This window comes from Leucopleurus acutus, assembly GCF_964270905.1.
Source record: "Leucopleurus acutus genome assembly, chromosome: 14".
NCBI lineage: Eukaryota > Metazoa > Chordata > Mammalia > Artiodactyla > Delphinidae > Leucopleurus > Leucopleurus acutus.
Window position 1 is genome coordinate 69,426,147 of NC_139156.1, and position 15,796 is coordinate 69,441,942.

Sequence of the window (15,796 nt, forward strand, 5' to 3'; positions counted from 1 at the left end):
ACACAAGGCTATTTTTAACCAAGTCTAAACTCCAAATCAAATCCGCTGGGTGGGATTAACTAATCACACTTAAAGTTGTATCTCCATAATTAGAGCTAATGGGATCCAACAGACTGCCTTCATCTTTTCTTTAGATACAGAGAAAGGGAGAGAAGAATTTAAAAGCCCAACATTAATTTTAAGTCTTCAAATAAAGACAGGGATGCAGGCTAGGAATGAAAGAAACTTCTCTCTCTTTTATGTATTCAGAATATCCTACCAATCCAGAGACACTGCTTTGGGAAAGCAAATGTTCTCCTTACTTGCTGCAAGTAATAAATCCTTCCTTCTCGGCGAGGGGCGGGGGCAGAATATCCTACCAATCAACACACAACCTAATGCTGATCAGTCTGTTATTTATGTGTAACCATGACCACTCTGGATTATTTAACTAAATGTAGCATTTCACTGCAGCATTCATGTTTTTTTTTAAATAGTATAGTACACTTTTTTTTATAGTGACTACAAATTTAACAATTTGATTCATAACAAAATATGGCTTATGAAAGATTTAAAGAGCACTAGCTGCCAAGTTTAATGCTGTCTAAAGCTCCCATAAAATTCACCATAAAATCCACAAAGATTTATGGGATATATACAATGCATTCAGCCCTACAGCTGAAGGGGTACGCTTCAGTAGCAAAACTAACTCTTCAAAAATAAGACGTGAAATTTTCTCTGAAAATTACTGACTTGTAGGCAAAAATCACTGACATAGAAGGACTTATCAGGAGGGGCAGCCTCTGCCAGGAAAAAGCAGGACTTGGATCATGGTACTGGCCTAGAGGGGAGGAAAGCGCCTTCCTCCAGCGGAAAGAGTACGGGGCTCGCTCTAAGACAGGCAGCCACTCCACTGTAGGATGAAGCACCCCCGCCCCGAAGCTTTTAGGCTACTCAGCTAACAGAAACCAGTCTGTACAAACAGACCCTGAAGATCTATTTCTGAGTTCAACATATGCTAGCTTGTATGACTGGGATAAAATTAGGTGTTTTGGTAAGAATCCAGTAATTCTAAACTTCATACCTAAAAGAAGGTCATCAGCAGCATGGTACTATAGGCATGAATGTATAGACGAAACATTCAGAAGGGAAGCTAAAGAAAGGCCACAGGAAAGAGTTTCAGTGGATTTTGTATTATCAGCATCTTAGAAAACAGAAACTCAGTGAAAATTAATGGCTGGAATTAAATTAGTTATTACTTTCAAAACCCAGAAAAGCTAAATATTTGAAATCCAGACTCCTTCTCTATAACAACTAAGATGAACTGACAGGCACTTCTTGGAATCACTTCTGTCTTTGGGGATCTTCAGGCTCAGGAAGCTGTGTCCAGGAATCATTTATGAATACGGCATATGCAATCTTCTTGATTTAGAAAGACTGGGTTAGGAGGAGCTGGAAAATCTAACACACTCACTTGAAAAATAATCCAAGCTGTGTTCCAGTGGGTCAGTAGTATCAACCTGGTACATGCAGGGCAACAACACATCATTACTCTTGTGACTTTCATTCTAAATAACGTGTTGAGAGATACTAGAAAAAAGAAACTGCCCTGCAGTTTTAGACTCAGTACTTCTTAAAAAGAATACTCACCTGCAGCCTTTTTGTGACAAGAAATAGCCTCTTCGTATTTCCCTGCAGCTACTAAACGATCTGCTCGTCTGCTCTGTTGATGAGCCTAGAAGACAAACATTCCTGAGTTCCTCTTACTTAAAAAAAAAAAAAAAAAAAAACTTTTAAGAAGATATAATGCTGTTTGTTGCCACACATCAAACCATTATGGCTGTATCTAAAACTGGGGAAACCTAATGGGTAGTATCTGAAAGGACTGGCAACTTCTCTCAACTCCACTAATAAACAATCGAGGTTAACACTAGGCACCAACTCCTTCAGGAACATTCTTCAGAGATAAGCCAAGGGCCATCATCAAATTGTTACTCAAAATGTGTATTTTCTTGGTTTTTAACTCATTCTTCCTTTTCAACATTAAAGTTGCTATTTATGTTTTCAAGATAAAAAGTTTGTACATTACACAGTTGAGGAATTAATGATACCAATATTTAATGTTATGGTGGAGATCTTTTCAGATACAACTCACCAAAACAACAAACTCAAAGTACTGAAAGCAAATGGATTAAATAAATAGTCATTGGTCTCCTTACATCTGTGTTACATTTCAGAACTATTACAATTTTGTGAACGTGTTTCATCTCTTACATAAGGAGGTCCATAGACTCATAGTGGTCACATATCTTACATAAGGTTATACAGTTAGCAGACAAGGAGAAAGCAATGGTCAGCTGAAGTCTTCTAACTAGTGTAATGTTTTCCTCACTAACAAACTCACAGATAATTTAGCAAAGCTGCTTAAAGTGAAAAAGCACTATACACCTATGTTCACAGCAGCATTATTCAGAATAATCAAAAGGTGGAAGCAACCTAAGCATCCATCAACAGATGAATGAACAAAATGTGGTACATACACACAATGTAAAATTACTCAGCCTGAAGAGGGAGGAAACTGACACATGCTACAGCGTGAACTTTGAGAACTTTAAACTAATAATGAAATATATAATGAGCCACTTGCAAAAAGACAAATACTGTATGATCCCACTTAATGAGGTATCTAAAGTAGTCAAACTCACAGAAACTGAAAGTAGAAAGGATAGTTGCCAGAGACTCGGGGGAGAGAAAAGTGGGGAGTTGCTGTTCAATGGGTGTAGAGTTTCAGATTTACAAGATGAAAAAGTTCTGGAGATCTGCTGCATAACAATGTGAATATTCTTAACACTACTGAACTGTACACTTAAAAATCATAGATGGCAAATTTGGGAGTTCCCTGCTGGTCTAGTGGTTGGGATTCGGCGCTTTCACTGCCATGGCCCAGGTTCAATCCCTGGTCGGGGAACTGAACTTCCTGCAAGCCACATGATGCGACCCAAAATTATTTTTAATTAAAAATTTACAGACAGAAAATTTTATGTGTACTTTACCTCAGTTTCTTTTTAAAAAGCAAAAATCAAATCTGTGTGTCAGGTGTGAAATGATTTGTGTTGAATGCTTTTCAAAAAATGTGCCACTGATGCCGCATAAAAATATTTCAGAAAATCACTTTTGTAACTGAGATTAGAAATATTTGCAAGTTTACAAATCATGCTCAGTGTAAAACAGAGGTGAAGACAAAAGTAGGGAACAGTACACTTCTAGCAATGCATGCTGTTTACATTTTCCCCGTTTCTATTTTTGTAAGGAAGAGGCAAGCAACATTCTTAAAAGAAAGATTATTCCTTTCAATTGTTTCAGAGGCTTTTTATTCTTCAAATAGTAATTAAACAAACTTTTTCTCTAAGTCTCAATTTATTCCTAAAAATAATAATGGATAACCAGAAATGACTAAGGGCTTAAAATATAATTTTAACCATGGAGTCCTGGATTTGAATAAAACACATGTTCTTAACACAGGAGTATTATATACTATCCAGAAACAATACAGATCTTTTGGGGAGAGAATGTACATAATCAAGAAAGGTAAGTTATGATCAACATGATTCCTCTAAGGAATGTATTCTGAGCATATAGCTAAAGCAAGTGACAATCAACAAGGTTCTAGGCACAGGGAAAAAAAAATAATGAAAGAATCTGCATATGCCTTTACCGTTCTAAGCTTTGAAAGAAGCCCTATTTAAGAGACAACCTTCTCTGAAATCCCAAAGTACTTCCTAACTAGGATGGCACAGTGCAGACATAGCCCTACCAAGAACCTGGGGCACTGGGCTCAAGTTCTGTAATCCCACTAAACCAGCCAAGTTATCTCATCCTTCAGGGCCTGTTCCCTGATGGAGTTAGATGTGTGCTTCTCAAGTTTTAATGGAATCCAAATCACTGGGTAATCTGGTTAAAATGCACACTGATTCAGAAGGGCTTGAGATTCTACCCAGGTGAAGCTGAAGCTACTGGCTCTTGGACACACTTTGAGAAGCCAGGATGAGATGCTCTCTGAGGTTACCTTATTCTGACACTGCCTCTAGTCTCTCTGTCCAATGACATTAATCATTTTCTACCTTGTACTATATTTACGAAGCTCCCTAGTTAAACTTCAAGTTCCACAATAGTAGAATAAATTTTTTTCTTTTTCATATTCTTTTCCATTAGTTTATTACAGGATATTGAATATACAGTAGCTATACAGTAGGTCCTTGTTGGTTACCTATTTTATGTATACTAGTGTGTGTCTGCTAATCCCAACCTTCCCCACCCTCTTTCCCCTTTGGTAACCATAAATTTGTTTTCTATGTCCGTGAGTCTGTTTCTGTTTTGTTAATAGGTTCATCATTTGTATCATATTTTAGATTCCACATATAAGTGATACCATATGGTATTTGTCTTCCTCTGACTTACTTCACTTAAGTATGATAATCTTGAGTTACATCCATGTTGCTGCAAATGGCATTATTTCACTTTTTTATGGCTGAGTAATATTCCATGTGTATATATAATACCACATCCTTATCCATTCATCTGTCGATGGACATGTAAGTTGTTTCCATGTCTCGGCTACTGTGAATAGTGCTGCTATGAACATAGGGGTGCATATATCTTTTTGAATTGGAGTTTTGCCCAGATATATGCCCAGAAGTGGGATTGCTGGATCATATGTTAACTCTATTTTTAGTTCAAGAAACCTCCATACTGTTTTCCATAGTAGCTGCACCAACTTACATTCCTACCAACAGTGCAGAAGGATTCCCTTTTCTCTACATCCTCTCCAGCATTTGTTATTTGTATACTTTTTAATGATGGCCATTCTGACTGGTGTTAGGTGGTACCTCATTATGGTTTTGATTTGCATTTTTCTAATAATTAGTGATGTTGAGCATCTTTACATGTGCCTATTGGCCGTCTGTATGTCTTCTTTGGAGAACTGTCTATTTGGGTCTTCTGCCCATTTTTTGATTGGGTTGTTTAGTTTTTTGTTATTGAGTTGCATCAGCTGTTTAATTATTTTGGAAATTAAGCCCTTCTAAGTCGCATAGTTTGTAAGTATTTTCTCTCATTCTGTAGGCTGTCTTTTCATCTTGTTTATGACGTCCTTAGCTACGCAAAAGCTTCTGTGTGATTAAGTCCCATTTGTTTATTTTTGCTTTTATTTCTATTGCCTTGGGAGACTGCCCTAGGAAAACACTGCCACTTCAGCGAATGTTTTGCCTATGTTCTCTTCTAGGAGTTTTGTGGTGTCACGTCTTATGTTTAAGTCTTAAAGCTATTTTGAGTTTATTTTTGTCTATGGTGTGAGAATAAACTTTTTCTTGAACATCAAAGAAACAAAAAGTTCTCAAGTGGTAGGAACAGAACCTCATGGCTCTTCCAACTCCCCAAAAACTTCCCCATGTAAAATCCAATCTCTGATCACGCTGCCAACTCAGGAGTTACATTTCATTTTAAAACACACACCTACTTTAGGTTATCTGGCACCACAGCAATCAAATTCCCTATTAAAAAATACAGGTCCTACACCAAGTTCTTGTTAGACACCCAGCACATGCCAACTGCCTAGGTTCAAATCTCAGCTTGAACACTTATTAGACACCTGAACTTGGCTTTCTTAACTTCCTGCCCAAGTTTTCTCATCTTTAAAATGAGAATGTTGTGAAAATTAAATGAGTTAAAAGCAGCAGAGGTTATCTACCACCATAAAGCTTACAATGTGATTGGGGAGATTAGACTAAACTGCATTCTTTTCCAACTAAAGATACTCTATGAAGCTTATTTTTGTAGTAATTCTTATTTTTAAAACAATCTTTAAAGGTCTCTAATATTTTTTTTTTCTTTCTTTTTTTTTTTTTTTTTCCGTTACTTGGGCCTCTCACTGTTGTGGCCTCTCCCGTTGCGGAGCACAGGCTCCGGACGCGCAGGCTCAGCGGCCATGGCTCACGTGCCCAGCCGCTCCGTGGCATGTGGGATCTTCCCAGACCGGGGCACGAACCCGTGTCCCCTGCATCGGCAGGCGGACTCTCAACCACTGCGCCACCAGGGAAGCCCAAAGGTCTCTAATATTAAAATTGATCTCTTTAAATACTGTTCTTGGCAGAATCACAGCATTAAAAGTATTAAATCCATATGCTTCTTTGGTGATTCAAAATAAAACAGGAACAAGAAGCAACTGAAATGGGAACGTTCGTTAGGGATTCTAAAAGTTTGGGCACTGATATTTTATAATTCTGAAAACATGTTTCTCTTCTGCCAATTACTTCAAGATGCACTAAAATTTTATGGGGAAGGTTTTATCTCAATACTTCGTTCAAAAATGATAAAAGACAACAAATGCTGGAGAGGGTGTGGAGAAAAGGGAACCCTTTTGCACTGCTGGTGGGAATGTAAATTGATACAGCCACTATGGAGAACAGTACAGACGTTCCTTAAAAAACTAAAAATAGAATTACCGTATGACCCAGCAATCCCACCACTGGGCATATACCCAGAGAAAACAGTAATTCAAAAAGACACATGCACCCCAATGTTCACTGCAGCACTATTTACTATTTACCCAGGTCATGGAAGCAACCTAAATACCCATCGACAGATGAATGGATAAAGAAGATGTGGGATAAAGAAGATGTGATACATACATACAATGGAATATTAGCCATAAAAAGGAACGAAATTGGGTCATTTGTAGAGACGTGGATGGACCTAGAGACTGCCATACAGAGTGAAGTCAGAAAGAGAAAAACAAATATCGTATATTAACGCATATATGTGGAATCCAGAAAAACGGTACAGATGAACTGGTTTGCAAGGCATAAATAGAGACACAGACGTAGCGAACAAACGTATGGATGCCAAGGGGGCAAAGTGGGGGTGGGGGATGAATTGGGAGATTGGGAGTGACATATATACACTAATATGTATAAAATACATAACTAATAAGAACCTGCTGTATAGCACAGGGATCTCCACTTCGCTGTACAGTAGAAACTAACACAACACTGTAAAACAACTACACCTCAACAACAACAACAAAAAGATAAAAGACAATATAGGTCTTTATGAGTGATATCACAATTCAAATAATGTTTAAGCCAAGAATATATCTATTTTGGGTACTAACCCAAACAAATAAAGTAAATTTTATTTATTTTCTTCTTAAAGTTTATCAGGAAACTTAGGACAGAAAAGGTTAACTTAACACTCTTCATGAATTTTAACTCCAGGAGCACCTAAATATATAAGGCAAATATTAAGAGACCTAAAAGAAGAAACAGACAGCAATGTAATTACAGGAGCCTTTAAAACCCCATTTACATCAATAGATAGATCATCCAGACCAAAACAACAGTAGGGAAACACAGGCCCTAAATGACATAGTAGACAAGATGGAACAAATATATACAGAACATTCCATCCAAAAGCAACAAAATACACATTCTTCAAGTGTTCATGGAACATTCTCCAGGACAGATCGTATGTCAGACCACAAAACAAGTCTTAACAACGTGGCCCAGGTTCAATCCCTGGTTGGGGAACTAATCAACTGCAAAAACAAAAAACACACAGAAACCAAAAATGAAAAGATGTTCCAACTGGTAACACAGAAATACAAAGGATAATAAGAAACTATTATGAACAATTATATGCCAACACATTGGGCAACCTAGAAGAAATAGATAAATTCCTAGAAACACAAAACTGTCTAAGACCAAATTACGAAAAAACAGAAAATCTGAACAAACCAATCACAGACATATCTCGGAGATATTGCAAGCTCAGTTCCAGGCCACCGCAATAAAGTGAATACTGGAATAAAATGAGTCACACAAATTTTTTGGTTTCCCAATACATGTGAAAGTTATGTTGGGACTTCCCTGGTAGTCCAATGGTTAAGACCCCGAGCTCCCAACGCAGGGGGCCCATGTTCGATCCCTGGTCAGGGAGCTAGATCCCACATGCTGCAACTAAGAGCCCGCATACTGCAGCTAAAAAAGGTCCCACAAGCTGCAACTAAAAGATCCCACACGCGGAAACAAAGATCCCACGTGCCACAACTAAGACCCAGCGCAGCCAAATAAATAAATATTTTTAAGATAAATAAATAAAAGTTATGTTTACACTACACTGTTGTCTGTTAAGTGTGCAATAACATTATGTCTAAAAAAAACAATGTAGGGCTTCCCTGGTGGCGCAGTGGTTGAGAGTCCACCTGCCAACGCAGGGGACACGGGTTCGTGCCCCAGTCCGGGAAGATCCCACATGCCGCGGAGCGGGTGGGCCCGTGAGCCATGGCTGCTAAGCCTGCGTGTCCGGAGCCTGTGCTCTGCAACGGAAGAGGCCACAGCAGTGAGAGGCCCGCCTACCGCAAAAAAAAAAAAAAAAAAAAAAAAAAATCAATGTACATTCCTTAATTTGAAAATAATGCAGTTGGAACAATGGTGCCAATAAGACACAGGGTAGTCATAAACCTTCAATTTGTTAAAAAAAAAAAAAGCAACATCTGCAAAATGCAATAAAGCAAAGCGCAATAAAATGAGGTACACCTGTACTGGTGTGGAGACTGAATTAGTAATCACAAACTTCACAACAAACAAAAATCCAGGACCAGACGGCTTCACTGGTGAATCCTACCAAAAATTCAAAGAATACCAATCCTCCTCAAAGTCTTCCAAAAAAACAGAAGAATAGGGAACACTTCCAAACTTATTTTACAAGGCCAGCATTCCCCTGATACCAAAACAGACAAAGACACCAAATGGAAAAAAACAAAGCTAGAGGCCGATATCCCTGATGAACACAGATACAAAAATCCTCAGCAAAATACTAGCAAATCAAGTGGGATTTATTCCAGGGATACAAAGATGGTTCAACAAATCAAACTTATCCAAAAACCAATGTGATGCCACATTAACAAAATGAGGAATAAAAATCACACGAGCAAGGGGAGCAACCAAGATGGCGGAGTAGAAGGACGTGCTCTCACTCCCTCTTGCAAGAACATCAGAATCACAACTACCTGCTGGACAATCATCGACAGGAAGACACTGGAACTCACCAAAAAAGATACCCCACATCCAAAGACAAAGGAGAAGCCACAGTGAGACGGTAGGAGGGGCGCAATCACAGTAAAATCAAATCCCATAACTGGTGTGTGGGTGACTCACAGACTGGCGAACACTTATGCCACAGAAGTCCACACACTGGAGTGAAGGTTCTGAGCCCCACGTCAGGCTTCCCAACCTGGGGGTCTGGCAACAGGAGGAGGAATTCCTAGAGAATCAGACTTTGATGCCTAGCAGGAATTGATTGCAGGACTTCAACAGGACTGGGGAAACAGAGACTCCACTCTTGGAGGGCACACACAAAGTAGTGTGAGCATCGGGACCCAGGGGAAGCAGCAGTGACCCCCAGGGAGACTGAGCCAGACCTACCTGCTAGTGTTGGAGGGTCTCCTGCAGAGGTGGGGGGTGGCTGTGGCTCATCGTGGGAACAAGGACACTGGCAGCAGAAGTTCTGGGAAGTACTCCTTGGTGGGAGCCCTCCCAGAGTCTGTCATCAGCCCCACCAAAGAGCCCAGGTAGGCTCCAGTGCTGCGTTTTCAGGCCATACAACCAACAAGGAGGGAACCCAGCCCTACCCATCAACAGTCAAGTGGATTAAAGTTTTACTGAGCTCTGCCCACAAGAGCAACAGTCAGCTCTACCCACCACCAGTCCTCCCATCAAGCCTCTTAGATAGCCTCATCCACCAGAGGGCAGACAGCAGAAGAAAGAAGAAGTACAATTCTGCAGCCTGTGGAACAAAAACCACATTCACAGAAAGACAGACAAAATGAAAAGGCAAAAGGCTATATACCAGATGAAGGAACAAGATAAAACCCCAGAAAAACAAATAAATGAAGTGCAGATAGGCAACCTTCCAGAAAAAGAACTCAGAATAATAATAGTGAAGATAATCCAGGACCTCAGAAAAAGAATGGAGGCAAAGATTTTAGAAGATGCAAGAAATGTTTAACAAAGACCTAGAAGAATTAAAGAACAAACAAAGATGAACAATACAAAACTGAAATGAAAACTACACTAAAAGGAATCAATAGCAGAATAACTGAGGCAGAAGAACGGATAAGTGACCTGCAAGACAGAATGGTGGAATTCACTGCTGCGGAATAGACTAAAGAAAAAACAAGGAAAAGAAATGAAGACAGCCTGAGAGACCTCTGGGACAACATTAAATGCAACATTCGCATCATAGGGGTCCCAGAAGGAGAAGAGAGAGAGAAAGAACCTGAGAAAATATTTGAAGAGATTATAGTCAAAAACTTCCCTAACATGGGAAAGGACATAGCCACCCAAGTCCAGAAAGTGCAGCGAGTCCCATACAGGATAAACCCAAGGAGAAACACGCTGAGACACACAGTAATCAAACTGGCAAAAATTAAAGGCAAAGAAAAATTATTGAAAGCAGCAAGGCAAAAACAACAAATAACATACAAGGGAACTCCCATAAGGTTAACAGCTGATTTCTCAGCAGAAACTCTACAAGCCAGAAGGCAGTGGCATGATATATTTAAAGTGATGAAAGGGAAGAACCTACAACCAAGATTACTTCTACCCAGCAAGAATCTCATTCAGATTCGATAGAGAAATCAAAAGCTTTACAGACAAGCAAAAGCTAAGGGGATTCAGCACCACCAAACCAGCTCTACAACAAATGCTAAAGGAACTTCTCTAAGTGGGAAACACAAGAGAAGAAAAGGACCTACAAAAACAAACCCATAACAATTAAGAAAATGGTCATAGGAACACACATATTGATAATTACCTTAAACCTGAATGGATTAAATGCTCCAACCAAAAGACACAGGCTCACTGAAGGGATACAAAAACAAGACCCATATATACGCTGTCTACAAGAGATCCACTTCAGACCTAGGGACACATACCGACTGAAAGTGAAGGGATGGAAAAAGATATTCCATGCAAATGGAAATCTAAAGAAAGCTGGAGTAGCTATACTCATATCAGATAAAATAGACTTTAAAATAAAGAATGTTACAAGAGACAAGGAAGGACACTACATAATGATCAAGGGATCAATCCAAGAAGAAGATATGACAATTATAAACATATATGTGCCCAACATAGGAGCACCTCAATACATAAGGCAACTGCTAACAGCTGCAAGAGAGGAAATCGACAGTAACACAATAATAGTGGGGGTCTTTTAACACCTCATTTACACCAATGGACAGATCATCCAAAATAAAAATAAATAAATAAACAGAAGCTTTAATGACACAATAGACCAGATAGACCTAACTGATATTTATAGGACATTCCAACCAAAAACAGCAGATTACACTTTCTTCTCAAGTGCGCACGAAACATTCTCCAGGATAGATCACATCTTGGGTCACAAATCAAGCCTCAGTAAATTTAAGAAAACTGAAATCATATCAGGCGTCTTTTCCGACCACAGTGCTAAGAGATTAGAAATGAATTACAGGGAAAAAAACGTAAAAAACACAAACACATGGAGGCTAAACAATACGTTACGAAATAACCAAGAGATCACTGAAGAAATCAAAGAGGAAATCAAAAAATATCTAGAGACAAATGACAATGAAAACACGACAATCCAAAACCTATTGGATGCAGCAAAAGCAATTCTAACAGGGAAGTTTATAGCTATACAAGCCTACCTAAAGAAACAAGAAATATCTCAAGGAAACAATCTAACCTTACACCTAAAGGAACGAGAGAAAGAAGAACAAACAAAACCCGAAGTTAGCAGAAGGAAAGACATCATAAAGATCAGAGCAGAAATAAATGAAATAGAAACAAAGAAAACAATAGCAAAGACCAATAAAACTAAAAGCTGGTTCTCTGAGAAGACAAAACTGATAAACCATTAGTCAGACTCATCAAGAAAAAGAGGGAGAGGACTCAAATCAATAAAATGAGAAATGAAAAAGAAGAAGTTACAACAGACACCGCAGAAATACAAAGCATCCTAAGAGACTACTACAAGCAACTGTATGCCATAAAATGGACAACCTAGAAGAAATGGACAAATTCTTAGAAAGGTATAACCTTCCAAGACTGAACCAGGAAGAAACACAAAATATGAACAGACCAATCACAAGTAATGAAATTGAAACTGTGATTAAAAATCTTCCAACAGGGCTTCCCTGGTGGTGCAGTGGTTAAGAATCCGCCTGCCAATGCAGGGGACACGGGTTCAAGCCCTGGTCCGGGAAGATCCCACATGCCATGGAGCAACTAAGCCCGTGCACCACAACTACTGAGTCTGCACTCTAGAGCCCGCAAGCCACAACTACTGAGCCCGCATGCCACAACAACTGAAGCCCAAGTGCCTAGAGTCCATGCTCCGCAACGAGAGAAGCCACCGCAATGAGAAGCCTGCGCACCATAACCAAGAGTAGCCCCCGCTCGCCACAACTACAAAAAGCCATGCGGAGCAAAGAAGACCCAACACAGACAAAAACAAAATCAATTAAAAAATAAAAATCTTCCAACAAACAAAAGTCCAGCACCACATAGCTTCACAGGTGAATTATATCAAACATTTACAGAAGAGCTAACACCCATCCTTCTCAAACTCTTCCAAAAAACTGCAGAGGAAGGAACATTCCCAAACTCATTCTATGAGGCCACCATCACCCTGATACCAAAACCAGACAAAGATACTACAACAAAAGAAAATTACAGACCAATATCACTGATGAATATAGATGCAAAAATCCTCAACAAAATACTAGCAAACAGAATCCAACAGCACATTAAAAGGATCATACACCACGATCAAGTGGGATTTATCCCAGGGATGCAAAAATTCTTCAATATACGCAAATCAATGTGACACACCATATTAACAAATTGAAGAAGAAAAACCATATGATCATCTCAATCAACGCAGAAAAAGCTTTTGACAAAATTCAACACCCATTTATGATAAAAACTCTCCAGAAAGTGGGCACAGAGAGAACCTACCTCAACATAATAAAGGCCATGTACAACAAACCCACAGCAAACATCATTCTCAGTGGTAAAAAAATGGAAGCATTTCCTCTAAGATCAGGAATGAGACAAGGATGTCCCCTCTCACAATTATTATTCAACATAGTTTTGGAAGTCCTAGCCATGGCAATCAGAGAAGAAAAAGAAACAAAAGGAATACAAATTGGAAAAGAAGTAAAACTGTGACTGTTTGCAGATGACATGATACTATACATAGAGAATCCTAAAAATGCCACCAGAAAACTACTAGAGCTAAACAATGAAATTGGTAAAGTTGCAGGATACAAAATTAATGCACAAAAATCTCTTGCATTCCTATACACTAATGATGAAAAATCTGAAAGAGAAATTAAGGAAACACTCCCATTTACCACTGCAACAAAAAGAATAAAATACCTAGAAATAAACTGACCTAAGGAGACAAAAGACCTGTATGCAGAAAACTGTAAGACACTGATGAAAGAAATTAAAGATGATACCAGCAGATGAAGAAATATACCATGTTCCTGGATCAGAAGAATCAATATTGTGAAAATGACTATACTACCCAAAGCAATCTACAGATTCAATGCAATCCCTATCAAATTACCAATGGCATTTTTTACGGAACCAGAACAAAAAAATCTTCAAATTTGTATGGAGACACAAAAGACCCCAAATAGTCAAAGCAATCTGGAGGGAAAAAAACAGAGCTGGAGGAATCAGACTCCCTGTCTTCAGACTACACTACAAAGCTACAGTAATGAAGACAATATGGTACTGGCACAAAAACAGAAACACAGATCAATGGAACAAGATAGAAAGCCCAGAGATAAACCCATGCACCTATGGTCAACTAATCTATGACAAAGGAGGCAAAGATATACAATGGAGAAAAGACAGTCTCTTCAATAAGTGGTGCTGGGAAAACTGGACAGCTACATGTAAAAAAATGAAATTAGAACACTCCCTGACACCATACACAAAAAGAAACTCAAAATGGTTTAGAGACCTAAGTGTAAGACCAGACACTATAAAACTCTTAGAGGAAAACATAGGAAGAACACTCTCTGACATAGATCACAGCAAGATCTTTTTTGATCCACCTCCTAGAGTAATAGAAATAAAAATAAAAATAAACAAATGGGACCTAATGAAACTTGAAAGCTTTTGCACAGCAAAGGAAACCATAAACAAGACGAAAAAACAATCCTCAGAATGGGAGAAAATATTTGCAAATGAATCAACAAAGGATTAATCTCCAAAATATATAAACAGCTCATGCAGCTCAATATTAAAGAAACAAACAACCCAATCCAAAAATGGACAGAAGACCTAAATAGACATTTCTCCAAAGAAAAGATAGAGATGGCCAAGAAGCACATGAAAAGCTGCTCAACTTCACTAATCATTAGAGAAATGCAAATGAAAACTACAATGAGTTATCACCTTATACCAGTTAGAATGGGCATCATCAGAAAATCTACAAACAACAAATGCTGGAGAAGGTGTGGAGAGAAGGGAACCCTCTTGCACTGTTGGTGGCAATGTAAACTGATACAGCCACTATGGAGAACAGTATGGAGGTTCCTTAAAAAACTAAAAATAGAATTACTATATGATCCAGCAATCTGACTACTGGGCATATACCCAGAGAAAACCATAATACAAAAAGACACATGCACCCCAATGTTTACTGCAGCACTATTTACAATAGTCAGGTCACGGGATCAACCTAAATGCCCATCGACAGACGAATGGATAAAGAAGCTGTGGTACATATATACAATGGAATATTACAGCCATAAAAAGGAACGAAACTGAGTCATTTGTTGAGACGTGGATGGATCTAGAGACTGTCATACAGTGTGAAGTTAAGTCAGAAAGAGAAAAACAAATATCAAAAACAAGTATACTAACGCATATATGTGGAACCCAGAAAAATGGTACAGATGAACCAGTTTGCAGGGCAGAAGTTGAGACACAGATTTAGAGAATGTATGGACACCAAGGGGGAAAACCCCAGTGGGGTGGGGATGGTGGTGTGCTGAATTGGGCGATTGGGACTGACATGTATACACTGATGTGTATAAAATTGATGACTAATAAGAAACTGCAGTATAAAAAAACAAACAAAAAACACAACTAATACAAAACTTTCTTTGGGTTATTTGTATGGAAATATGTTAATATAAATGTTCAGACATTACATGAAATTTCTAAAAATCTTATATGTTCTGGTATAATGTTATAAGTCATAATTCTAGTTATTACTTTAAAATGTGTATCTCAGAAATAACTAAATTTCCTTGTCAATTGCATTATTATGAACTTTCATCAAAATCTTTAACCGTGGTCATTTTTAAGTCTTCTGTCATTTACAGACAGTGCTGGGTGTACTCTGATGCTTTTGCAAAAAATGTTCCTATAAAAGGGTTTCATCTTCAAGGAATTCATGGAAAAGACTCTGACAAGTACAGGTTTCTGGTAACTGACTATACTGTTGCACTGAATGAATAATCATTTTCAGAACTCTAATGGAAAACTGATGAATTCATAAAAGTGCTAACAAAAGATCAAGATAAAAAAAATTAATTACATGGGACTGAGTGAACTGATGAGGATGATTATAATTTTTGTGACTTTGTTTGAATGAAAAAAAACCCCACAAGGACTCAGAGGCAAAAAATATATAAATCAATTTTCACTGCAAAGTAAATGAGCTGTTACAGTGCAGGATTACTGGACTG

General features: G+C 38.4%; 1 protein-coding gene across 3 annotated transcripts in view; it reads right to left on the minus strand.

Moving 5' to 3' along the window:
• NRBF2 (nuclear receptor binding factor 2) overlaps positions 1-15,796 on the minus strand; it is a 32,777-nt gene that overhangs the window by 5,951 nt on the left and 11,030 nt on the right. The window contains exon 2 of one of the 3 annotated variants that reach the window (XM_082854709.1): positions 1,630-1,714. The exons of 1 other annotated variant lie outside the window; for it this stretch is intronic. In XM_082854709.1, coding sequence (XP_082710835.1) covers positions 1,630-1,714 — 85 coding nt within the window. Of the gene's footprint in view, positions 1-1,453; positions 1,603-1,629; positions 1,715-15,796 lie in introns of those variants that run through there. One more of the 3 variants, XM_082854710.1, reaches the window with a different exon arrangement.